The sequence below is a fragment of the Gadus chalcogrammus genome, chromosome 7, assembly GCF_026213295.1.
Source record: "Gadus chalcogrammus isolate NIFS_2021 chromosome 7, NIFS_Gcha_1.0, whole genome shotgun sequence".
In the NCBI taxonomy this organism is placed as follows: Eukaryota; Metazoa; Chordata; class Actinopteri; order Gadiformes; family Gadidae; genus Gadus; species Gadus chalcogrammus.
Genome location: NC_079418.1, coordinates 29609740 through 29636033, shown reverse-complemented (window position 1 = coordinate 29636033; position 26294 = coordinate 29609740). Strand labels below are relative to the sequence as shown.

At 45.8% G+C, this 26294-nt stretch overlaps 4 protein-coding genes across 7 annotated transcripts in view; 2 read left to right on the top strand and 2 right to left on the bottom strand.

Annotated features, from left to right (window-relative positions):
* The first annotated feature begins 3896 nt into the window (after positions 1 to 3896).
* Positions 3897 to 7237, top strand: LOC130386232 (UDP-glucuronosyltransferase 1A5-like). The gene is made up of 4 exons (XM_056595030.1): positions 3897 to 3943; positions 4159 to 4463; positions 4626 to 5339; positions 6586 to 7237. The coding sequence occupies exons 1-4, from the start codon at positions 3940 to 3942 to the stop codon at positions 7165 to 7167; spliced, it is 1605 nt and encodes a 534-aa protein (XP_056451005.1). The 5' UTR covers positions 3897 to 3939; the 3' UTR covers positions 7168 to 7237.
* A 495-nt stretch (positions 7238 to 7732) lies between these two features.
* LOC130386230 (UDP-glucuronosyltransferase 1A5-like) lies at positions 7733 to 10462 on the top strand. The gene is made up of 4 exons (XM_056595029.1): positions 7733 to 8119; positions 8219 to 8523; positions 8685 to 9398; positions 9696 to 10462. Exons 1-4 carry the CDS (start codon positions 8116 to 8118, stop codon positions 10275 to 10277), a joined length of 1605 nt encoding a protein of 534 aa, XP_056451004.1. The 5' UTR covers positions 7733 to 8115; the 3' UTR covers positions 10278 to 10462.
* Positions 10463 to 15677: 5215 nt separating this feature from the next.
* LOC130386311 (periostin-like) lies at positions 15678 to 26068 on the bottom strand. Of its 4 annotated transcripts, none has more exons than XM_056595145.1 (15): positions 25939 to 26068; positions 25104 to 25252; positions 24498 to 24634; positions 24053 to 24183; positions 23519 to 23649; positions 22270 to 22372; positions 22096 to 22163; positions 21965 to 22010; positions 19566 to 20627; positions 19406 to 19453; positions 18896 to 18952; positions 17068 to 17112; positions 16755 to 16841; positions 16609 to 16644; positions 15678 to 16495 (listed from the first exon to the last, which is right to left on the bottom strand). In XM_056595145.1, the coding sequence occupies exons 1-15, from the start codon at positions 26060 to 26062 to the stop codon at positions 16440 to 16442; spliced, it is 2280 nt and encodes a 759-aa protein (XP_056451120.1). In that variant the 5' UTR covers positions 26063 to 26068; the 3' UTR covers positions 15678 to 16439. The 4 variants fall into 4 exon arrangements, with proteins under 4 accessions (XP_056451120.1, XP_056451121.1, XP_056451122.1 ...); XM_056595146.1 differs by lacking the exon at positions 17068 to 17112 and adding an exon at positions 21841 to 21882 and having other exon boundaries at positions 15679 to 16495; XM_056595147.1 differs by lacking the exon at positions 18896 to 18952 and adding an exon at positions 21841 to 21882 and having other exon boundaries at positions 15679 to 16495.
* Positions 26062 to 26294, bottom strand: part of LOC130386126 (short transient receptor potential channel 4-like) — a 10312-nt gene continuing 10079 nt past the window's right edge. The window contains exon 5 of the mRNA XM_056594904.1: positions 26062 to 26068. Within this exon, the coding sequence (XP_056450879.1) occupies positions 26062 to 26068 (7 nt within the window). The remainder of the gene's footprint in view (positions 26069 to 26294) is intronic.

Genomic DNA, 26294 nt, shown 5'->3' with positions numbered 1-26294 from the left:
CTGTATTATGGAAAATCTAAGTTTTTTTCCCCCACTATTTTCATTTTTGCTTTCTCATGGTGTATTGCCTAGTTCCACATATGTTTTCCCATATGGCCTGGAGTAGGCTAATCAAAAGTGGGGTAGGCTCAGGAACTGCTCGTCAATACATACTGGTCCTAACTGCAGACCACAAACAAAAGGAGTATGCACACATCAGCACAGCAGAGGCCCCTTGCCTTCTGATAAACATCCATGGATAATTGCTTTGCATGGAGTGGGTGAACTGTGTTAAAAGTCTCCCTGAAACAGTATTCTGGGCTCACTCTGTTGGAGGGGAGACTGCTTTATGCATACATTATATTGGTTATTATTATCCACAACCATTGTGTGCTTTTTTGCATTTAGAAGTCCAATCTGTCAGTGTTACGGCCTCCAAACTGAATAAAATACCCAGTAGCTCGAATTGGAGACCCCAACATAAAGGAAGGACACCAGGAAGTAAGATGTTTTAACGGGTTTTATTAACCAAATGAAACAATAGCTGAAATGCAGTTTAAATACTTTACCAAATAAAGAAGTCCGCAAACCAAAAGGGACCTGGAGATGCCGGACAAACTCAGCCCCCTATAGGGACGTCGAGGCTGGCCCCCCTCCCTGCCTGACAAAACCAAATTATAAACTAAGTACTAAACGGAAAAGTAGGACTGCCGGCCATCCCAAGGCCTAGATCAAAGATTACTGAAAGAAAAGGGTATTTAACAACTCATACTGTGGGACTACGGTGTTGCCGGGTCTGTCTTCCTCAAGCAATTGACTTTGCTGGCTTTATACAGCAGGCTGGTAATTGGGCGGTAGCGATCTCAGATTTGCTGCAGGTGTGTCAGCCTGAGTGTGCCAGCCTGATGAGAAAGCAAAGACATGGGGGTTTAGGCACAGCACAGTGATTGAATGTCTGAGTGAGTGAGGCCACGTTTATACGTAGCAGGGTATTAATAGAAACGAATATTTCCCCCCCTCCGTTTTCAAAAATAACATTGTGCACACAACATCGTTTTCAAAAAAGTTGTCGTTTACATCAAAACGGATAAATACGCCGTTGGGACATTATAACTATGCCAAACCTATGGGCGGCAGTGTAGGGAGAAGGATAAAGCCATGCAAGCCAATCAGAATCCTCAGAATCAACAACAACGAATAACACGAGCGTCTTCCTGTAACAAACAAATGTAAACATAAGGCGCTCATATGACGTTAAGCATTTCCTGGCGCATAATGTGACGTTTCAGAACCTAAAACCCCGTTTCTACCCGTTGACACGACAACACGTAACCGGCGTTTTCAGAAATCTCCACTTTGCCCGGAGTTTTTTAGAAATGATCGTTTTCTGTGACAAGAACGGCGTTTTCGTGTAAATGAGAGGCCAAACCGTGTGAAAATATCTGCGTTTTCCCTTCGTGTAAACGGGGCCTGAGTCATGGCCACACGCAACACATAGCTTTAATATCTCATAAAGTATTTCCACGACACATAATAATAAGAAGAGAAAATAACTAAAGGAGAGTTAGTATCAATTTGACGTTTGCAATGTGCAACACAATTGTACAGCAAATATTAAGTTTTTATCATGGTACTTATTTTGATTTGCTTATGTTCGCCCTGTAGTAATTCCACGTGTTGCTCATTTAAAGTCTTACCCAACCTTCGGATGAGTTCTCCAATTGGACGGCTCTACCCTGAGGAAAAGGCTGTAGATTGAACTCTCTGTTTAAGGAATGCAATACATGACACTACCAAACTACTGCTCAGTATCCACAATAACTCTGTGTGAAGGGTATGTGGCTTTGAATCAAATCAAAATTGTGTTGTTACATGCTAGATGTTAATATGTCAGAGTCAATTTATCATCTTTTATTGAGACTTTGGCCAAGCAAGATAAGATTGAGGTAATATTGTCCATGATTTTTTTAGTTAATATAATTTGTGTTTGAAATTGAAAATAATTATACTTGAAGCAAATTCTTGTTTTGAAAAAAGTGTTAAAACAAAAATATAAAAAAATACAAATGAGAATGGAAATTTTAACGAGTAATATTTAACCGTATCAACTTTCCAGAAGAGCTTATTGAATCAAGAAAACCAAATGCTTGGCGATGAAATGCCCTTACTAGTTGCTACCCTCTGGTCATGTTCTGCATGTGGAACCTTTATGTTCTCCAGCATTGTTCTGATGTCTCTGTTTACCAGCCCACCTTGTAATGAAGGTACGATTCTGGTGTCTCCTATGGAAGGTGGTCCCCGGATCAATATGAAGATCATGATTGAGGAAATCCAAGTCAGAGGAAATAGCATCGATGTGGGTACATTAAGAAAGAGTTCCCTTTATCAGTCATTGGTTGTACGGAATGGTCCCTGCCCTCACAGGCATGGCTGCTCGGACGGGCATGGCGTTTCCCCGAAAAGAATCATAACACCAAAAGATGGGCTGCTTAAACCTTATCTTCTCAAAAATATAGTCAATTGCTCATCAATGAGTAAATGTGATCCCAGTACACAGCGTACGTAACCAGTGTCATCCGTGTGAACATTGAGTTATACATTTACAATCAAGTCTCTTATGTTGCAGGTCATTTGGGGGCATATAGGACAACGACCCTATACTTTGGGCAACAACATGCTGATAGTGGATTGGAGGACCCAGGAGGACCTCCAGAAGAACTAATGGAGTCCAGGAGGCCATATACCATGGCGTCCCAGTGCAGGGCATACCCATGATATTTGACCTGTTTGACAACCTGCTGCATCTGCAGGAGAGGGGAGCGATTTAAACGATTAAAAAACTGGCTGATGTTAACCCTCACAGCTTTGAGCAGGGACTATATCGAGTTCTCCACCGAAACAGTTACAGACACAACTGTAGCTAAAATGATTTGGGCCATTATCTCTGACATTGTTGAATATGCGACATATCTGACTGATTTGTCTATAAAAATCGTATAAATACAATTAAATGTCATTGTAATGGAATTTTGTGTTCGCCGATTGCACACCAGACATTTAGTGAGTAATTGTGTGTGTGTGTGTGTGTGTGTGTTGTGCTTCAATTAATTAACTATTCCTTTGACTGCTTCAAACCCATAAATATATTCCATTGTTGCCATATAGGTTTCTTAAAAGGTGCTGTCCATAATATAAAAGATATATTGTTAGAAACGCCATAGGATAGCCCATAGCCATCGGTGAGCTATTAGTGAATGAAATGCTCTGGGAGAACATCTGTTTCTAGTTAACTACGCCTGCCTCCGTCGACAATTTAGATTATGACCAGTCCCTGCTCATATCTGACCAATTAGGACATCTCTTCCCTTATTGGTTCCGGTAATCAATCTTGACTGTCAATCACATGCACTCACACAGTGTTACCATTTATCACACACAGGGGCATGAATTTCTCAAAGGCAGCGAAACGTAGGGAGGAAGGGGGATTATCATGGGGTTGTTCATTTCATAATATTTCTCTCTCCTGTGCTTCCTCTATGCAACTCTCAAATCGTACCTACAGACACTTTAAGCAAATACTTTTTCAAGAACTCATATTAAGAATAGGTTGAATAAAATACTGTCCTATAAAAAATAAAATTGTCTGTAGTGAAATTAAAGGAAAAAGTTTAAATGCAAAACAATATGCAACTCAAACACATTGCATTATGCAAGACAGTTAAAATACAGTTTTCACCCTTCTAATAATTTTGTAATTTAATAAATAACAAGTACACATTATTGGTAACGCAGTATTCATGTCAAACATTATGAAGTGTTACATACATTTTACTTTTTTTTACCTGTTCACCGATTGGGCAGCGCCTGTGAGAAATATCTTGGAGTTTGACCTCTAATGCGTGAGGAATGTGAAACGACACAATCCCCCCCTGTGCCCAGTGTTTGCAGGAGCATCGTGTGATGGGTAAGTTGCTCTGCATCTAGTCATGTATGGTTGTTACATTGTGCCTGTTAGTATGTCTGTTTTTTGTGTGTCACAATTGTTGTGCCACAATTGTGTGTCACAATTGTGTCGCAATTGTTCCAAGCAGGCTTATCATGCTTGAATCATAGGGTATTGAATTAATCAACCAAAAGAGCTCTTGTAGATTAACCATGTCTCTCTGGCTCTCTTCTTAGGTACTATGGAGTCCAATTCTGCACGTGGAATATCCATGTTCTTCAGTGTTTTTCTAATGGCTTTTCTTATCACCCCACCTTGTAATGGAGGTAAGATTCTGGTGTTTTCTTTGGATGGTAGTCACTGGATCAATATGAAGCTCATGATTGAGGAACTCCACGCCAGAGGACATAGCATCTCTGTGATCCGACCGTCAACGAGCTGGTACATTGAAGAGGTGTCCCCTTTTTATGACTCCATCAATATCCCTCAATCCAAGCAATTTGAAGATCTCATTCAAGGATTTTTAGAGAGGTATATAAGGGTAGGTTATTGTCAAATCTATGCTATATTTCACACATGTATCCTTTATGAAGACTTAATAACGATGTATTTAATAATATACATAACATAAGTACTGACTTGATGTTTTGGTCCATTAAGTACATGTTAAAAAACTGACTGATACTTTCTAATTGTCCTTCAGGTACAGAGAGAAGGATCGTCGTCACATACGTTCCTTAAACTCACTGGGCAGTTCCTCTCAATGATCTCTGAGATTCATTCAATGTACTGTGATATGCTTGCTCAAATCTTTGAAGATCCAAGGCTTCTCCAGAGCCTATCAGTGGCCCGGTATGACCTGGTTCTGACTGACCCTGCTATCGCCTTCGGTGTCGTCCTCGCCAAGTATCTCAAGCTTCCTACGGTGCTCAACGTCCGCTGGATCACCAGTGGAGACGGCCATTCCATCATCGCCCCGTCGCCGCTGTCCTACATCCCTGTCCCGGGCTCGGGGCTAACAGACAACATGAGCTTCACGGAACGCATCAAGAACCTGTTTTTCCAAGGCCTCATTGTTTTCCAGGAGGTGTTCATGATTGGGCCTCATTATGAAGCCATTTGTGACAAGTACATTGAGGGAGGGTGTGACACCAGCTCACTCCTCCAGGAAGCGGATATTTGGCTGTTCCGGTCTGACTTTGTGTTTGACTTTCCTCGACCCACCATGCCGAATGTGGTTTATATAGGGGGCTTCCAGTGCAAGCCTGCCCAGCCCCTCCCAGCTGACCTTGAAGCGTTTGTTGAGAGTGCCGGGGAGCATGGAGTGATAATCATGACCTTGGGTACTTTTGTGGGTGTGTTACCAGATGACATCGCAGAGGATATTGCCAGGGTCTTTGCAAAGATGCCTCAAAAGGTAATGGAGATCAGACATTTATTGTATTGTATGGCCCCTGCCTTCACAGGCATGGCTGCTCGGACGGGCATGAGTTTCTCCAAACCGACCATACCACCAAAATGCTACAATGTTTTGCCCTGATACTAATACGTGTTTTACTTCAATCAATAGTGGTCTGCTTAAAGGTCCCTACAGAAAAACCAGATTATGCGATCTCACAATTCAACGCATAATCATCCAAAGGCTGCATACTCATGCGGGGGCCGCATTTTTTCAAATGTGCCGCACTTTCACCGCATAAATTGCCGATTTCTGCGCAAAATATGCGGGGCTTGCATGATTTCATAATCCCCGCATTTTCGTTGCAAAAACATCACCTATATCTTAGCATAAAGTTTAAATATTTTGCGCTTACTTCACACGAGAGCAACCATTTCCCCCTGTTGCCATGGGAATGTTATGAAGTGACGTAATTACGCAACGTGAACGTCATCAAAAAGCTGCCTTTTTCGCAAGTTCCAACAATTTTTGCAAGTTCCCCAATTTCATTGCATAAAATTGCATAAATATGCCGCATATTTCATCGTATTATTTAAGAAAACATGCTGCATAATGAAGGATTTTTGGCCGCAACAATCGCAAAAAAACGCTGCATTTTCTTGAGGGACTGGCTTAACCTTAGCTACTTAAAAATGCAGTCAATGCTTTTCAATGAGTAAAAGTGATCCCAGTACACAGTGTGTGTAATGTCGCGTTTTTGAAGAAAGTAGTCCAATCCTTGGTCGCTTTTAACTCACTTTATTTGTTAAGGTATTTCGGTATGGTAACTATGAAGCTAAAGGGAGGGAATTTTATCTTGCACGCGTGTGAGAGAAAATACCGTAGAGCTACGTCGAGCCCCGGGCTTAGGCCCGGGTCCCTCTGCGGGTCTGCCTAGGTCTCTGAACTCCAATCTCACTGCCGCGCTGGTTAGGGTCAAGTGAGCTTGGCCTATGTGAAGTAGGCGTGGCCGGTGGGACATAATGGCTCCGCCCTCCTCACTTGGCTAAAGGTGCTGCCATCTGTGTCTGGAGTAGTTATTGCAGCTTATTAGTTCAATCCTGCTTCCTAGTGTCTATGTGAGGGTAAAGCAGCTTGTGTGTTCGATACTGCTTCCTAGTGGCTATGTTGGGGCAGCTTATGTGCTTAAAATACGTAACAGTAACCAGAGTCATCTGAATGAGAGTTGAGTTATACATTTACAATCAAGTCCCTTATTTTGCAGGTCATTTGGAGGCACACTGGAAAAATACCATCTTCTTTGGGCAACAACACACTGATCGTTGATTGGATGCCCCAGAAGGACCTCCTGGGACACCCTCAGACCAAGGTGTTTGTGGCTCACGGAGGAACCAATGGAGTCCAGGAGGCCATATACCATGGGGTCCCAGTGCTGGGCATACCCCTGTTCTTTGACCAGTTCGACAACCTGCTTCGTCTACAGGAGAGGGGAGCGGGAAAGATTATAAGGCTGGCTGATGTTAACTTTCACAGCTTTGAGCAGGGACTCAAGGAAGTGCTCCACCAAGACAGTTACAGTCACAACATGCAGAGACTGTCCGGTCTGCACAGAGACCAGCCGATTCCTCCCATGGACCACGCCATCTTCTGGGTGGAGTACGTGATGCGCCACAAAGGTGCAGCCCACCTGCGTACACAGGCTTATAAGATGCCCTGGTACTCCTACTACTCTATAGATGTACTGGTGGCTCTGTCGGCTGCAGGAAGCTTCTTTCTTCTCGCTACTTTTATCATGTTTAGGTTGTTATGCTGCAGAGGGAGAACATCAAAGGTCAAAAAAAATTGACAATTACAGACACAACTGTAACAAAAATGTTAATGAATGATCATAAAAAATAAATCAAATCTAAAATGTTCTAATATCTCCATTGGAGATGAAACGTATCTGACTGCTTTGGCTCTTAAAAACATATGAATGTAAATTTCATTACATTATAATTGATTTTGATGCACCTTTCTTGCATCAAATTTTTACAATTATTTATCTAAAAAATATTTTACATTTATATACTGCAGTCTGCAGCCATGACTTGTTGAAATATATATATTTTCAAGGATATCATATTGATGAAGCAAAAAGGTTCTGGTAAAATCAAATGAAATGTTTAGGCTACATGTACACATTTCCATCGTATATTAATTGTTTAAACTAAAACAACAATGTCAATTTCTGATCTCCGACTGTCAATCATGAGTGTCAATCCCAATTACGAACACAGTGTTACAAGAGAATCAATCCCAGGTGCATGAATGACACATTTCTCAATGGCAGCGAAACGTAGGGAGGGAGGGAAGAGAGAGGGAGGGGGATTATTTATATTTTGCTCTCGCTCTCTGCAACTCTCAAATCGTACCTACAGACCCTTCAAGGATCAAGGATAGGTTGAATATAATACTGGTCCTATGAAGAAAAAAAATTGTCTGAATTGAAATGAAGGAAACAAGTGTATAAGCATGAGTTTACAACATGCCATTTGCATTATGCAAGACAGTAAAAATACAGTTTCCACCGTGGAAGAATTTTAGTAATTCAATAAACAACAAGTTCACATTATTGATTACACATTATTCATGTTAAACTTCATGAAGTGTTGCACAACTTAATGTTTTTTTTACCCTTTCACTGATTGGTCGGTGCCGGTGAGAAACATCTTGGAGTTTGACCTCTAATGTGTGAGGATTGTGGAACAACAAAATCCCCCCCTGTGCCCAGTGTTTGCAGGAGTATCGTGTGATGGGTATGTTGCTCTGCATCAAGTAATGTATGGTTGTTACATTGTGCCTGTTAGTAGGTCTCTTTTTTTTTTACAGTTTTTTTACTCTGGCTCTCTTCCTAGGTACCATGGAGTCCAATTCTGCGTGTGGAATATCCATATTCTTCAGTGTTTTTCTAATGCCTCTTCTTATCACCCCACCTTGTAATGGAGGTAAGATTCTGGTGTTTTCTTTGGATGGTAGTCACTGGATCAATATGAAGCTCATGATTGAGGAACTCCACGCCAGAGGACATAGCATCTCTGTGATCCGACCGTCAAAAAGCTGGTACATTGAAGAGGTGTCCCATTTGTATGACTCCATCAATATCCCTCAATCCAAGCAATTTGAAGGTCTCATTCATGGATATTTAGAGAGGATTATAAAGGTAGGTTACTGTCAAATTCATACTATATTTTATACACCTAGCCTTTATGAAGAGTTAATAATGTATACATTTAATATTATACATTACATAAGTACTGACTTGATGTTTTGGTCCATTAAGTACATATTTAAATTCTGATATACTTTCTAATTGTCCCTCAGGTACAGAGAGAAGGATCGTCGTCACTCACGCACCTCAAACTCATTGTGCAGTTCCAATCAATGACCTCTGAGGTTCATTCCATATACTGTGATATGCTTGCTCAAATCTTTGAAGATCCAAGGCTTCTCCAGAGCCTATCAGAGGCCCAGTATGACATGGTTCTGACTGACCCTTCTATTGCCATCGGTGTCGTCCTCGCCAAGTATCTCAAGCTTCCTACGGTGCTCAACGTCCGCTGGATCACCAGTGGAGACGGCCATTTCATGATCGCCCCGTCGCCGTTGTCCTACATCCCTGTCCTGGGCTCGGGGCTAACAGACAACATGAGTTTCACGGAACGCATCAAGAACGTGTTTTTCCACGGCCTCATTGTTTTCCAGGAGGTGTTCATGATTGGGCCTCATTATGAAGCCATTTGTGACAAGTACATTGAGGGAGGGTGTGACACCGTCTCACTCTTCCAGGAAGCGGATATTTGGCTGTTCCGGTCTGACTTTGTGTTTGACTTTCCTCGACCCACCATGCCGAATGTGGTTTATATAGGGGGCTTCCAGTGCAAGCCTGCCCAGCCACTCCCAGCTGACCTTGAAGCGTTTGTTGAGAGTGCCGGGGAGCATGGAGTGATCATCATGACCCTGGGTACTTTTGTGAGTGCGTTACCAGATGACATCGCAGAGGATATTGCCAGGGTCTTCGCAAAGATGCCTCAAAAGGTAATGGAGATCAGACATTGATTGTATTGTATGGCCCCTGCCTTCACAGGCATGGCTGCTCGGACGGGCATGAGTTTCTCCAAACAGATCATACAACCAAAATGCTACAATGTTTTGCCCTGATACTAACACGTGTTTGACTTCAAACAAAAGTGGTCTGCTTAACCTTTAGCTACTTAAAAATTCAGTCAATGCTTTTCAATGAGTAAAAGTGATCCCAGTACACAGTGTGTGTAACCAGTGTCATCAGAATGAGAGTTCAGTCATACATTTACAATCAAGTCTCTTATTTTGCAGGTCATTTGGAGGCACACTGGAAAAATACCATCTTCTTTGGGCAACAACACACTGATCCTTGATTGGATGCCCCAGAAGGACCTCCTGGGACACCCTCAGACCAAGGTGTTTGTGGCTCACGGAGGAACCAATGGAGTCCAGGAGGCCATATACCATGGGGTCCCAGTGCTGGGCATACCCCTGTTCTTTGACCAGTTCGACAACCTGCTTCGTCTACAGGAGAGGGGAGCGGGAAAGATTATAAGGCTGGCAGATGTTAACTTTCACAGCTTTGAGCAGGGACTCAAGGAAGTGCTCCACCAAGACAGTTACAGTCACAACATGCAGAGACTGTCCGGTCTGCACAGAGACCAGCCGATTCCTCCCATGGACCACGCCATCTTCTGGGTGGAGTACGTGATGCGCCACAAAGGTGCAGCCCACCTGCGTACACAGGCTTATAAGATGCCCTGGTACTCCTACTACTCTATAGATGTACTGGTGGCTCTGTCGGCTGCAGGAACCTTCTTTCTTCTCGCTACTTTTATCATGTTTAGGTTGTTATGCTGCAGAGGGAGAACATCAAAGGTCAAAAAACATTGACTCAAGTGCACAGAGCATACAAGTAGAATACTTTCTGGGCTTTTCCCTGAAAACTATACAAAGCATTAGAATTGGTGTTCCCACCCTTCTCCTTCCTGGTCAGATTTGACAAAAATGAATAATACAAATTATGTTGATATCAAATAAACAAAAATTCAAACTGAACCTGAATTTATGTTTTTGCAGGTTAGAAAGAAGGACTTGCTCTGGTAAATAGTTAGCCAGTAGTTTATGCATTTTTTTGGCATTATGCTAAAAATCATGGGTTAGTTAGTTATTTTCCATAAATAAACAAGAACGTCTTTCCAAACATGTTTTCATTTGCACAAAATACAGAATTCTTCGGGCAAAAGAAGTATGATTATACTTATGCTCGATTTGTATTTTTTGGTTGGCAAACAAATTCAAATAAGACCAAGGTTTTCTGTCAAGATATTCCAGTATTTTGCTTTAAAAAGACATGCCAAGATTATTGCGTTTGCTTTCTTAACTATCTTCATCTGAGCTGAATGGGAACAACTAGTGCTGGTAAAGCTTGCATTTCACCTGGATTATTCATGTAATAGTTTATTATTAACGTGAGAGCGGCCTGAGAAGGCGTCCCTCAGATGTAGGAGAGAGGGATCCAAACAGGTATCGGTCCATTGCAGCCACGACCAGAGGCTAATGGCGGTAATACAATTGTAGCTTACACGGTATCTCAAGTCCTAACAGGAAGGGGACAATAATGTCAAAGAGAATATCCAACTGGGCCTAACGGAGGGCGGGGGAGCTGGGACAGGCCACGGGGAAAACAAGGGATCCCAGACCTAGGTAGTAGGACTACCAGGAGCATCCAACCAAAAACAAGAATAAGAGGAAAAACAAATGGAAGTAAAGATGCATCAAATCAAATCAAAACAATACTTCTGAACAGAACAGAACCCAGAAAGGCCCGAAGACATGATAAACCAATAAGACTGGCTCTATCACACACGGCCTGGCCAAATGCTGTTGCTCCCGGGTCCTCAGTAGTAACCAAGCTGACTGAAGACAGGGCAGCTGGATCTTAGTCCTTTAACAACCACCAAAACAGGACTTGGTAAGACAAGGGCCGACCCAAGCTTCTTGTTGTGGAGTAGACAAATAAGTTCAGCTTGAATATGTCATAATTTTGTTACAAATTATCAACGGTGTCAAATACTGCGAACACGGCAAATTCCTCCAGGGCCAAATTTAATCTGCTTTGTCATCTGCCAGCGTTCAAACATCCCATCTGGGATTAATAGAGCACCCAACATCTTATCTCATGTGCAAGAATATGCTTTGAACCCTATGAGGGAAACACATTGAGTTTAGGCAGCCTGGTTGTTTGTAGCACTGAACACAAAACGTGGACGTGTCCCGACACGATGGAAATCTCCCAACCTCTGGGAGAGTAAGTCTCCCTTTGGCGATGCAGTTCAAACAGGTGCTGGAGACTTCAGTCTCCGCAGTATTCTCCTCATCCGGCCCTCCCAGGACAGACGTGTTCTTGGCTTTGTGTCCTTGACTGCAGCCCTTTGGTAAATGCACGTCTTTCTTTTCTTTTTTCTTTACCCGGCTCTGCTCCCGCTCCGCTGAAAAGGAAAGAAAAACCAGAAAAACCCTGAAGTGACACACCGGATGATGTCATGGTGCGTGCTCTGCGTTAGAGAACAATCAAGGTTGGATGTCAGAGTCTATGCTTTTGCAATCGACTAATTACACTCGCATATTATGAGAGCTCATTGAATTAGTTTCAGATCACTCCCACATTAAGACGACAGGGTCTGTGGGCCCATCGTCACACCAATACGGGAACATGTCAGCCAGCTCATGACCGTCAGTAGTTAAACATTTGACAGTTATTTGAAAGGATTTCAAATTGATTGATTTACTTGAATTTTCTGATTTCTTTAACGCGAACCCAAACCTTTTTTGGAGTTTTAATTAGCTTAATATGTCTTATACGATTCCCATCCTAGTAAGCTCTGCCGTTTTATAACTTTTACTGGAATAATAAAAACAATTTAGAAACAAAAGACAGAAAACAAAGATCTGAAGATCCTAGTTCAATTTCGCAGTTGTGTGATGATGTACGCTGATTGACGAAACTGAAACACCCAAAATAGAAACGCTGAGACGACATTAAAGACCACGTCGCAGCACAGGAAAGGGAAAATCGAATCCCACACACTTGTGGAAAATCTATACACATCTTCTCCATTAGATCCATCCCTGTCCTGTTCCTAGGACAGGCCGCCAGATACCACACACGCATACAAACACACACACACACACACACACACACACACACACACACACACACACACACACACACACACACACACACACACACACACACACACACACACACACACACACACGCATACAAACACACACACACACACACACACACACACACGCATACAAACACACACACACACACACACACACACACACACACACACACACACACACACGCATACAAACACACACACACACACACACACACACACACACACACACACACACACACACACACACACACACACACACACACACACACACACACACACACACACACACACACACACACACACATCATTTTCCTCATGGCTCCCCCCCAGATGGACCTACAGATGTAATCATTTGGTTTCTCTAAGAGGGAAAGCATGGGCCACAGCCACCCGCAGCGACACGGCTGCATGAATGTGTTGCGGTGCGTCTCAGCTGGAGCAACGCGCACACACGCAAGAGTCATCGCACACAATGGGCCCCAGTGCCTAAAGAAATAAACCAAGAGTCAAAAGTAAGAAACAGAACGAGCATATTTACGTGTCATGTTAACAAGTAATACATCTCGTTGTTTAAGAAGAAGAATTTAAGGATTGGCTGATGTGTGGACTTGTTCCGATGCTTATCTACAGCTGGCTACTTGAACAAGGTGGTGATTGGACAAGGGCAGAAATGATCAATCTCGCAAACTCTGTGCCGCACGCTTACGCCCCCCGTTTTGTCTCACTAACGACCCTCCAAAAATATACAATCTCATTAATTCATGTTCGAGTTTATGCAGGCATACGGATGATAAACTCTAAACAATATAGTGTTTAATTCCATTTAAGCTTCAGGACTTCTTGGTAGAGGTTTGCGAAGGTTGTGGTTTGTAGCTTGGCGAGGAGTTTGTCTGGGAATTGTTTTCTAGGCTGGGTCAAGTCATGTAAAGAGAGCCCCTTCGCTGCAAAAAACATCTCATGAATAATTATTGCAAGCATATGTGAAACTGTGTGAACTAAAACGTTGCTCCGAGCATGTAGCGAGCATTTACAAGACATTTAGTGTTATATCTTTATTCATTTATATTATCCTTGTTGTCGGTACAAAATGGAAAAGCGGTGAAATGCTTAAATAGTCATAGATATTTTAGCATTGAGATAATTATAATAATAATGGATCAAAAACAGTGAAAGCATCACATTATTTAAACATATCAAATGTAAGAAATGTGATATAATAATGAAATTACAAGTATCTTTCAATCCCATCATCCTTTCGACCAAGCGTAGGTGTTCAGCTCGAGTATTCAACGGGAAAAATGACATAGTTGGCCGAATTGGGTTGCATGCAAAATCAAGTTAATGACTGAGGTTCTTGTGTTTCACCCCGAGATTCATCCAGCAGGCTTTCTGAACCAGCCCGCTCGCCTCCTGCAGACGCTCAGACAATAGACCTTTTCACTCGACACCGTGAACGCGGACAACCATGGCTTCCAGCATTAAGCCTTTGGACCAGAGGACGACGTCTGACGATGCAAGAGCCAGATGAGGTAGCGCAATCTTTCACTTAAGTTCAACTTTCCCTGCCAGTTGCTTTCTTTGACTCCTGCATCCTCTCTGTTGTGTAAAGCTGCCTCATCCCGAAACAAGCCCCCGTGCCACAAGGCTTCAGTCATCCGCACTGCATTGTCATTAGCCTTGAGTTGGTTCCTATCCAACACTGCTGCACCCATGTCCACTTTGTTTCGGAGAACAATTGAAACAAATACAAAATAGGAATATTAAAGTAACAATGGGATGTGATAACCATACCAGTAAAAAAAAGCACCAAAGAAGAATAACAACGTTTGACTGTTGCTGCTTATGACATTCAGTATTAAGATGAAAAACAAAAGAGGGTCCAATTTACGTTTTGGCTGTTTTTATCATGGTTAATGTGGTGCTACAGTGACCCAACCATTGGGAATTACATGCCAAATGGTATGCTTTAGGCTTTGTTAAACAACCCAAACACAAACCAAAGCAGGCTGCTCAAATAGGGAATCGTTCTTATTGTATTGATAGCCTTTCTGTTTTGATCCTTCAGGCCTGCTTATGGTATAAAGTCAAAGATAGACTCTGCATAGCGAGGTCGCGCCATCAGATGGGCCAGAGAATAATAAACCCTTACCCTTCCAAACCATCTCAACATTTTTACTCATGAGCAAGCAAGAAACGTTGAAATTTTGAAATCAATCATAGATTTAAAAAACGGGAACATTTCGTGGGACCGCTTGTTCGCTTCACTCACAACCACAGAAACAATACAAGTCAGTAGACTAGACGTTTCAGCCAAGTGCAATACTTTCACAATTTACCAGTGGCACTTTTTGAAAATATTGTCTAAACTGTATTTATTGTGTTGAAACTCAAAACGAAATGCCAGACTGGATCAATCAGGAGCAGGCCCACCAACCACTCTGAGTCCTTTCACTGTTGCGCTAACCTTCTGTTCCCTGCTTTCTACCCGTCAATGTTGACAGTCACCCAATACCTTCCCCTTTCAGCTGTAGAATTGCAATTTGACCCCGTTTGACAATGTTTCAGGGGCCTATAACTCAAAATATGACAACATTTCTATTTCACTATGTGGCAAGCTGGAATGCTTTCAGACTTCACTGCCTCCATTGCATATGTTTACCCAATAGTCTATACCTTGGAGATAAAGGGAATGATAACGTTTTGATAAGATAAATGTATGGTTCTTTCAAATGTTATCATACATATATGTTGGAAAATGGCCACATTTTGAAATAGGTCCTTGCTTTATGCCACATTCTATGGGAATTCCAGAGGTTTCTGCATGACCCTTTATCAGATGTTTACTCATTCTGTCAACTTATTTTAGTATTTTTTCAATAATCGTTCTGTATTTTGCTCTAAGTAGTCGTGGATGTACTTAGGTATACGTATTTAGACATTTATGCATACATTACCGATAATTGTCATAGTCTAGTCAATATTATCTACTATTATTTTGTCCAATGTTTTAGAAAAAGCTTATTCAGATGTCACAACCTATCGATTTCTTTTTTCATGCCGGCAGAGGACAGGACAGCCATCTATGATGAAGTCGTTGATCAAATGCAAACACAATGAATTGTTATAATTTTATTGAACCATAGCTTAAATGAATTTCCCGTCAAATCACCGCAGACAGGAGTGGCATGGAGAAGAGAAGTATGTACACCCGGTTGAAAAACAAGCAAAAGGAAAACTGTATTCCAAAGTAAACGCTTTTTTTTTTATTTTGGTCTCTCTTTGCCACTCAGAGCATACAGTAAAAAAATACTAGAGATTTGTATTGTATCACGTGGACAAACATAAAACCAAGCATACGTTCAAAACCATTAAACATTTGAGTCACCAAATCAACCAAACAAAATGAAAATAAGAGTTAATGTGAATGTGATCATTTGTCATGCAGCATCAGTTGTATAAAATGTCAGCACCAGTTTGAAAACAATGCCATTCGTTAACAAAGAAACAAAACAAAAACTACAGTCAATCTTTCACAAAGTCCTCCCTCTCCACGGTCAACCCTATCTTACACTCTCCTCCCCCTACACACTGCAGTAAACATTTACCTTGCATACTTACATTAATTACACACACAGAGTACTTCTTATAGCATTGCAGTATAAAACCTCATCGCCTATCGCGCTCTGAACCAATGTCGCATTCATCCGTTTTGTGGATGGAACAAGGAGCTCCTCAACTCCATCGCTTCTTGTCCACCCACGATTGTTCGGTCTTTCCGTACCGTTCTCGGACCCCCGGTGACTCTCTCCGTATCTCTCCCCGGATCTTGAGGTTGTGGGCTTGGATCTTCTCATTGCCACGCTCACTGCCTTGGCCTGATGTGACGCCTGGCCTTCATCTTTCTTCTCCTCATACCGACTGCGACAGAAACAGAAAAAAAACCATTATATATATCCACGAATAAATACACATGGCTCCCGCAAGTACGTTTTGAACATCGTCCAAAGGTGGCATGAGTCTCTGATGCTCACCTGGTGGTCTCCTTGCGGAGGCTACTGGACCCCCGTCTGAGCACCAAACACAACACACAAATGGCGTTAGATCAATACACCTCCCACCCTGCCAGCCAATGAGATGTACGCATGCGTTGAAAGTGTGAGTGAGCGTTAGGAGGGACCTCTAATCAGCTTGGAGATTCTCTCCGATTCGAGCTCGATCAGATTGGGGTCGCCGTGGATGGTGGTGATCTTAGAGAACTCAGAACCTGGGAGGGGGACAAACAACACGATCACACACGAAGAACGGGACGGACGGAGGTTAAACACAAATAAAAGAAAATGCTTTCGAAAAAAATTGCATTTCTGAATAATTGTTTTCTCCGTGCGGGAGGACGCTTAGAGCTCACGGAGTCTTGGTCCAGGCGAGGACTATTTGAAAAAGGTGGACAGAGGAAGACATGGAGGAGGGTGAGGTGCTCCAGAGGTCCCTACCCTTAAAGATCTGAGGCTGGAGGATTCGCAGGGTGCCGGCTTCACCTTGACAGCGGCAGCGGGGAGGGGCGTTGATAGTCATTTAGCGACTTGGCAACACACTGACTGACAGACAGACAGACTAACAGGTACATACACCTGAAGTAGCCACGCCCTCCTCCGCCACCGCCACCACAGCTCAGACATCATGAGTGCATGGCAATGTGCACGCACACACGCACACACACACACACACACACACACATGCACAAACACATGCACTCACACATGCACTCACACACTCACGCACACTCACACTCTGTTTCAAGACTTCATGCCATTGTGCACATGTGCACACACACCCACACAAAGAAACATGTACAAAGACGCACACAAAAAGTCTCGCCCTCCCTCTCATACACACACGTACACATTCTCTTCCTCACACAAACTCTGTTTCTCTCTCATACACACGCAGACAAATACTGACTGCATCGCTCCCTCTCACACACACACACACTCTCTGCATCAATCTCTCACACAAACACACAAACGCAAGCTCTCCCAAGCACAGAAGTGCTCCCATAATCCCGCAAACAAGACATGCACAGACACACATGCATGAGACGATGGCATGCCGGAGGTACCCAAAGGAAAATAAAAATAGCAAAAGATAGATCCAAAGTTCCCAGGCTACCCTCGGTGACACTAGCAAAGCAGCGGGCTAAGGTTTATCTCAAGAGACCCCGTCCTCTCTCCATGAGTTATGCAAACATGCTCTACTTCCTGCTTCGTCCTACATCCTTGTGCTTGTGCATGTGAGCATCAAAGCGGCTGCAGGTGATTTGCACGTAAGACTAGTGCACACATAGGCAGAGCACAGTGACAAGCTTGAGCCTAATGTTGGTGCATTTCTAACACTGATACACACAGACACACAGACTATCACAAAAAACACAGACAGACACTTCTTTCCATGCCTCTGTTGTTTAGTGACAGGAGACAGACAGAACGATGGACGGTCAGACAGATCCCCATGGTGAGCCTTTGAGGTCAGGTTAACCGCCTTCAATCGAAACCCGAGTGGCAACGCTAACGCGCTTTAAAGAAACAACAAGCCTCTTGCTCCTTCTCGCCGGGCCCAGGCTTATGTAAACACCATAAAGCTCGATGCAACGAGGTGTGGGGTTGTGTCGGTTGGAGGCGGGCCAAGATATCCCCGACAGCGGGCATAGCTCCGCGAAACATAGTTCAGCGTGTAGAGCCCCCCCCCCCCGCGCCCACTGAGCGGTTGCAGCAGTCTGCTGCCGACGATTGGCGAACGCCCCCCCCCCCCCCCCCCTCCCACCACGCTATAACCGTTGCGGAATCCTCATAAATTAACTTTACAGTGCAGTTCCAGAGCGATAAAACTACCCAACTGGTCGAAGGCGATAGCTCTCTGTGGCTCCGCCAGTCTGTTAAACCACCATCTGGACGACGTGTAGCGAGCGCAGAGGGACCGCTGGGGAACGCAGAGTCGGGTCGTTATACGAAGCACTGGCAGGGACACCGGTGCTAACGCAAAGCTACATTGGCAGACAACGGCTGCGCTGCAACTCCGGATTGCAGTCATTTAAATTCGATCATGCCCTAATCAGAAGCGTACTTAGTTACACTGCATTGCAAGTGTGTCCGCGTTTGACACCGAATTCGGAAACTGAAAGTGGGAGAAGGTGGGGGAAAAAAAAGCGACGAAGGTGTCGGGAGGTTGGAAGATGAGGGCGAGTAGGTGCTACGACAACGTGCTCCTCAGGTCAACACAGGTCCAGTGCACAGTCATGCCAGTCGGTCGCTGGGTCCAACTAACCTCCCTCTACGATTTTCAGGAGCTGCTCTTCCTGGTGCTTCTTTATCTTGGCTACCTCTATGAGGAACCAGTTGTGTGGGATAAAAAAAATACAATGTGTTGGGTTTCAGGACAGAAGGAAGTCAGAATGCGGGTAGGAGGTAGGAGTCATCATAATTGGAAAAACATTTGGTAACGGGATCAGTGTGGGTAAAGGAACGTTGCCTAGCTTAACAGTGACTGTAATGTCTAGACCTCATGGTCGCACCTGTGTAAAGCACCCTTGCTACGCCCACACCACAAGCATTACAATTCAAATGGTTCACACCATGCCACAGATTTGTCTGACGGTTCCATGATGATTAACCAACAAAGTTAGACGAAAGCGTCCTGACATGTAACATTGACTGCTAAGGCATGAATGGTGACTTCGGACCATTCATGTGTCGCAGTCACGCGGAGACACTCGAGGGGTCGCCTGCTTGGGAACGCATGCTGTTCACGCCTCTCATCATGTCTAAACCAACTGACCTTCCTCCAGAACCTTCTTCATCTCGCCGCCCATGTCACCGACATGTGCTATTGGGCAGAAAAAAAAAAAAACAACACTCCTCAGACTCGTGTCCCCGATTGGACTCCACAGCATGGTCCAGAAGCATGACAAACAAACGGTCAAATACAGAGGACTCACTTTCAATGATTCTGGTGACCTTGGTGAGGCCGGGCTCGCCTCCGACGGTGACCTTGGTGACGGACGGCTCCCCCCCCTGGATCATGCGGGTGACCTGGTGGATGGAGTGCTCTCCCCCGACCACCACCCTGCTGATGGTGGGCTCCGACTCGATGGTCTGCGTGGTGATCGGGGGCTCCCCGCTGATGACCCTCGTCAACGTGGTGTAGGACGGTTCGCCCTCCACGACTCTCGTCACCTTTTTGACGGACCCTCCCCCCTGGACCACTCTCGTTACCTTGAAGGAGCCCTCCCCGCCGTCGACCACCCGCGTGACGGATCCCTCGCCGCCGCCGCCGCTGACCACCCTCGTGATGGAACCCTCGCCGCGTCCGCCGCCGCTGACCACCCTCGTGACGGAACCCTCGCTGCCGCCGCCGCCGCTGCTGACCACTCTCGTGACGGAACCCTCGCCGCCGCCGCTGACCACCCTCGTGAAGGAACCCTCGCTGCCGCCGCCGCCGCTGCCGACCACTCTCGTGACGGAACCCTCGCTGCCGCCGCCGCCGCTGCTGACCACTCTCGTGACGGAACCCTCGCCGCCGCCGCCGCCGCTGACCACTCTGGTGATGGAACCCTCGCCGCCGCTGCTGACCACTCTCGTGATGGAACCCTCGCCGCCGCCGCCGCCGCTGACCACTCTGGTTACCTTGGTGACGGTGGGCTCCACCTCGAAGACGCCCGTCAGCGTGTTGACGGAGGATTCCCCGCCGATGACCCTCGTCACCGTGGTGAGGGTGGGCCCCTCCCCCTCCACCACCCTCATCACCTTGGTGCTGCTGGGCTCCGTGTGGACGACCCTGGTCACCTTGGTGACGGTGGGCGCCGTCTCGCCGTGCACGGTGAGCGTGTTGAGGGAGGCGTCGCCCCCGATCACCCTCGTCACCGAGGTGAGCGTCGGCTCCTCCTCCACCACCCTCACCACCGTGGTGGTGATGGGTTCGGCGTTGATGACCCTGGTCACCTTGGTGATCGTCGGCTCACCGCCACTGATGACCCGGGTCACTTTGGTCACTCCAGGCACTGTGCGGAGGTGTGGAGGTTATCAGGACTTGCCGTGGCGAATGGGCACGCTCCACTGGTAACATGCGCGCCTGCGCGGCTTACACTCTTTTTTTGTGCGACACAATTTCCTCCATGAGGGAAATGTGTTCCCACATTTCACAGCTTGTGCATTACATTACTTTGTAATGTAATGCATTACAAAGTAATGCATTACTTTGTAATGCATTACATTGTTTTGAGGGCAAAAATGTACCTTAATCACTAGGTGAATTTTGTGTTTTTGCATTTGTGTAAATCTGAAGAAACCTTTTGTATTAAAAAAGTATTCTGCTCAATTCTTTTTTGAATACACTTTTTGTGTATTTGGGCCAGTGCATGTGCCTGGATGTCAGCGGCACCAATTACCTCCGTCTACATAGCATCTGTTTCCGAGGAACAATTCCCTATGTGTTCGTATTTATAGGCAGGCTTTAAGGGGATGAGGGCCGACAGATGTGTTAGCATCAGAGAGCTTCCAATCTTTGGCCTCGGCCCTAAAAGAAAATAACCCCCACACACACACAAGTGATCCCGCTCTGGTAATCTCTCCCAGACACCTCTACCGTCGCCTACATCCCGAGAGCTCCGCAAAATGCTTTTCCCCTGGTAACCCAGGCTTCGTAGATTTGTGGGCTCACTGCGCTCCATAAATCAAACTAGGTTTAAAACGTTCCGCTTAACTATGCGAGTCTGCAAGCATTTGTCTTCCAGCCCAAAACAAAAAGGGACTTCCCCTTCCCGAGGACATCTAATCTATCAAGGCCTGCTCCCCACTGTCTGGACGCGGGCCAGGTTTGGATGTGTTCCAAACAGAACAAACACCGTCGGGGAGCAGGCTTCGGCCGACGGCCATCCTCTGACAGGCTAATTACCTCACCCCCCCCAAGGACCTGACTGAAGCGACGGCCAAGACATCCTGGAAGACCGAGGGAGCGGGGAAGGTAAGGAGGAACAAAGAGGAGCGACCCGAGCGAAGCCCTTGAAACGTTAGCATATTGCTGCATGTAAGCCTTGACTACGCCATACGTCTTACCTTATTACAAGGACATAAAGGAGGCTTTGTATTGATATAGAATTACATAGATTAGACCGCAAGGCAGTGATGCGAGTCAAACCATGGCCGCCAGCCATGAAATCAAGAGATATGCATTAAGGCAGGGCAATGGTATGTTCAATGGAATCAAGCTTTCACCTGTTTCCACAAAGCGGGTAGTGGTAGTGGTGATGGTCCTTTCTGGAATAGAAAGGCATGTGTTTTGATGGTAGAGAGCCAAATGAAGTTAATGCTGAAGAAAGAAAAGTGAATGGAGACTTACTGATGAAAGTGAGGGGGATCTCGGAGTAAGAATATCCAGACACAAACTAGGGAACGAATGACAAGAAGGAACACTAAGAATGGCCAATAGCACGACATTGAGATGGAAAAGTACATTGAATGACGTGTCACCTTGATTTGGATGTACTTGATAATCTTCCTGAGGAGAAGGAGGAGGTCTTCGCGGCCCACGGGAATGTCTGGAGAACAAAAAAGTCGACTCGTTAATATGATTAAGAGTCCAGTCCAGAAAACTCTGACAGTCGACTTTATGACGTTCACGTCGGTCAGTGTGATGGCGCTTACTGGCGGGATAAAGGATGTTCTTCACCACGTGCACCACGCCGTTGGTGGCCATCAGGTCGTTGTCTGGCACGTCCACCGAGTTGACGTGGATGGAGTTGTTCACCTGGGGACGACACCACGGGCATTCCATCGTTCACAAGTCCATCGTCCATTCAAGTCCGGAAAAAAAGGATGGGATTTGGCGCCCGAGAAAATCTGTTAACAATTGCCTCGGCTTACTTCACGCCAACGTTAACAGTACTTGGTAGGGCCCCGGGAGGGAGGGGGGTGTGGACGTTTGTGTTCCATGGCAGTGATCCTAATCATTACAATGGCTCTCAGACAGGAACCTGGGCATCACGCCTCTAAGTGCTTGAACATGGTTCCAGAGACAGTGACTAGCTGGTGCGTATGGTGTGATCCGACCCAAAGAAAGGGGGCCCTTGAAATGAAACACCCAGGGTGTTTAATTTCCTGTGTTTATAACATCTAATCACGTCACTGATGATACTGCGGTGGTCACAGGGTGAGGAACCAGCCGCCCCCTCCCTTTCTCCTCACCTCCTCCAAATCCGTTTCACCGACTCTTCCACCCACTAATTTGAAATACGCCACGTCCCTCCTACGTCCAGCGTTTAACAAGTTCAGCCGGATGCATGATATCCCCATCACCCCCCCCCCACACACACACACATACACCTTAATGACCCGTTTCCTGTTCCTATCCTGGTGCAGAGTCTGCCCTCAGTCTTCCTGTCTCTACAAAGTAAGTAGTGAGTTCCTGAAACGAGAGACATTGTCTGATAATCTGATTACAGGCCAGAGGGCAAGAGAGCGAAAGAGATAGAGAGCAGAGCGAAAGAGAGAGCGAGCAGAGAGAGAGCAGAGAGCAAGAGAGCAAGAGAGCAAGAGAGCAAGAGAGCGAGAGAGCGAGAGAGCGAGAGAGAGAGAAAAGGGGTGGGAGAGAAAGTGATACTGAGAGATAGAGAGATCATTTAGCAGTAAGGAAATAAGTAAAAGAATGAAATGATAAACTAATTTGACTGCAATCAGGGATGACTGGTTGGGTTGTTTTGGCCGTAGTCCATAACATATGGCTTGGGAAGTAGAAGATTTACAGATTCTGTAAACTTGGTTCAATTTTAATATAGAGCTGGGACTAGTGAAAGCGTCTAACTACTGTTTAAAAAGGCTCTTGCGGCTGCCACTCAAGGTGAACACATTAAACTCCTTTCGGTCGCCTCAGACCGGATTCTCCTCGCGTACGCACCGACAACACCTGGAGGTTTTGTCCCTGGAGCGTTTTGAGCAGATTGGTGACCCCGCCCTCCAGTCCGCCGTTGATGAACACCCCGTTGCTGAAGTGGTAGAGCAGGATGGTCCTCAGAGCGTTCACGTCACCTGGCCGGGGACAACACACGGTAAACGGGCTGGATTTATCTAGCATGGTTGACTCAGCCGTCGCTCTGTGAATGTGTGCATGAAGGGGTGAATGTTAGGCAATATTGTAAAACACTTTTTTATAAAAGCTTCTACCATTCATGCCCCCATTCCCGCACCGACGGTGGAGTCAACAATGCAAGGCGACAGCCAGCTCGTCGGGAGCAGTCAGGATGAGGTGTCTCGCTCGGGGACACCTCGACACTCTGGGCACCGGGGATCGAACTAGCAACCTTGCGGTTACCAGCCAACCCCGGCTCTGCCTCCCGAGCTGCTGCCGAATCAACCATCACCATTCATCCACCCTTCAGTGATGGATTTGGTGGAACAGAAAAAACCAGCCGGTTCCGACGGTTCAACCGACCGGTGAGGAGGGTGAGGTCCTCCTCGGAGAGGCCGTTGAAGGCGTCGTCGGTGGGGGCGAAGACGGTGTAGGAGCCTTCCTGCTCCAGCATCTGGGTGAGCCCGGCGCTCTCCATCAGAGACAGGAAGACCCTGTCGCAAAAAAACACAGGGAGCTTCACCGTCAGCACGGGGTGACGCACTGAATGTCATCCCACAGAAAACAACACGCGATGACGGAGGGAGACAAGATATGAAATCAATACAATTATCATCATTTAAAAAATATCTACACAAAGGAAATACATATATAAAGCCTATGGGCATATATATATATAATATAAAAAAAATATATATAAATAAAATGGAAGAATAAAAAAAGCTGAATGGACCAGAAAACGTTGAATGAACAAAGAATTAGAGAACAAACAATTTGGCGTCGAGACCAAACGTCCGTCGGCGGTCACCTGAAGCGTCCGTCGGCGACCAGGATCTCGTACATGCTCCTGCGGGCCGGTTTGATCAGGGAGCGCATCAGGTGCAGTGCTCCGTTGCTGCCCTCCTTGCCGCCGCGCAGCATGCAGGCGTTCTCGATGCACACCGCCTGGCCGGGGGGGGCGACAGACACGGCCGCCCTGGGTGTTATTATTCCTCCAGGGGGTAACAGGCCCACCGCGAGTCTCGCATCACGGACGTCATGAAGGGGTGCGAAAGGGATTGATCGCCGGCAGATTACACTTGGCTGAAGCACCCAGACTGGGGTAGCTCGTACCCTTGATTCCGGGGGTCTCAACCAGGTCAGTTAGTCATTAGCCGGGTGTTTATAGTGTTTTTTTTCCACTTGAGGCCTCACTGGAGATGAATGTTCCAGCTGATTACGAGTAAATGCAATCAGCTCCGAGATGTGGAAACACACTCGTTCTTTCCGTTGTCTCTCGATTCTTATTTAATTCTCATTGGCAGTCGGAACAGTGCAAGAGCAGCCGTGTGCAGACGCATCCACACGCTTGCAGAAACATACGCACACACACACACACATCGACACACACACACACACACTCCGGATGACATACCGTGCGGTAGATGAAGACGCGCAGAAGGTTTCCGAACAGGGTCTCCAGCTGCTGTCCGTTGTAGAGCTCGCTCAGGGTGACCTTCAGCTTGAGGATGTGGTTTTCCAGCGTCTCCTTCAGAAGGGTCTGGTCCGTCCTCATTACCTCATCTATCACACACACACACACACACACACACACACACACACACACACACACACACACACACACACACACACACACACACACACACACACACACACACACACACACACACACACACACACACACACACACAGAGTAAGATAAGTTGTAACGATTCGTAGAGGGAGATAATTGTACTTAAATGTAAAAACAGCTGTAATCACAGACTGGGCCAACATATTGAAAGGATATTAATCTTTTGTTATGTCCTTGGATAGCTGTATGTGTCTATTATCCATCTTTGATCTAGCTGTATAAACGGAAGGAAAGAGAGACATCTGGACATATAAACAGACAGACATATAAACAGACAGGGCAGACATTTAGACTGACATGCAAACAGACTGACATGCAGACAGACAGGCAGACAGACAGAAAGACAGGCAGACAGACAGACAGACAGACAGACAGGCAGACATTTAGACTGACAGACGGACGGAGGGACAGCCGGACAGACGGACATACGGACAGACAGTAAGACAGACAGACAGACAAACAGACGGACAGACAGACAGACAGACGGACAGACGGACAGACAGACAGACAGACAGACGGACAGACGGACAGACGCACAAACGGACAGATAGTAAGACAGACAGACAGACAGACGGACAGACAGACAGACAGTAAGACGGACAGACGGTCCCCCCACCGGTGAAGACGGTGTTGACGGGGGCCAGCAGGGTGTACTCGGTCCCGGGGCCCAGGGCGGCAGACAGGCCCAGCTCAGCCACCATGTCGCTGAAGGTGCTCTGGTTCTCCCCCACCAGCTCCATCACCTCCTTGGCTGTCCAGACGAGAGAGAGGATAAGTAATACCATCTGTCCTCCAGACTGTGCATACATTATTTAATTCTTTACATAAAGTTTAAAGTATACACTTGTGATATCCATGGAAACAATGATTTGTGTGGGTGGGGGTTTGTGTGTGAATGTGTGTGTGTGCTTGTGTGTGTGCACGTGTGGGTGTGCATATGTGTGAATGTGTATGTTTATGTATATGTACGCG

Bases quoted from the DNA above. Each gene is read 5' to 3' on its own strand.
- LOC130386232 (XM_056595030.1), top strand. The intron at 4,464-4,625 runs GTAGGTTATTGT...ATTGTCCTTCAG, and splicing joins TTTTAGAGAGGTATATAAGG to GTACAGAGAGAAGGATCGTC. The intron at 5,340-6,585 runs GTAATGGAGATC...CTTATTTTGCAG, and splicing joins TTGCAAAGATGCCTCAAAAG to GTCATTTGGAGGCACACTGG.
- LOC130386230 (XM_056595029.1), top strand. The intron at 8,524-8,684 runs GTAGGTTACTGT...ATTGTCCCTCAG, and splicing joins ATTTAGAGAGGATTATAAAG to GTACAGAGAGAAGGATCGTC. The intron at 9,399-9,695 runs GTAATGGAGATC...CTTATTTTGCAG, and splicing joins TCGCAAAGATGCCTCAAAAG to GTCATTTGGAGGCACACTGG.
- LOC130386311 (XM_056595145.1), bottom strand. From the start codon at position 26,062: ATGGAGCTGGTGGGGGAGAACCAGAGCACCTTCAGCGACATGGTGGCT. The intron at 25,253-25,938 runs GTGGGGGGACCG...TGTGTGTGATAG, and splicing joins CGTCAACACCGTCTTCACCG to ATGAGGTAATGAGGACGGAC. The intron at 24,184-24,497 runs GTGACCGCCGAC...TTTTTGCGACAG, and splicing joins GTCGCCGACGGACGCTTCAG to GGTCTTCCTGTCTCTGATGG.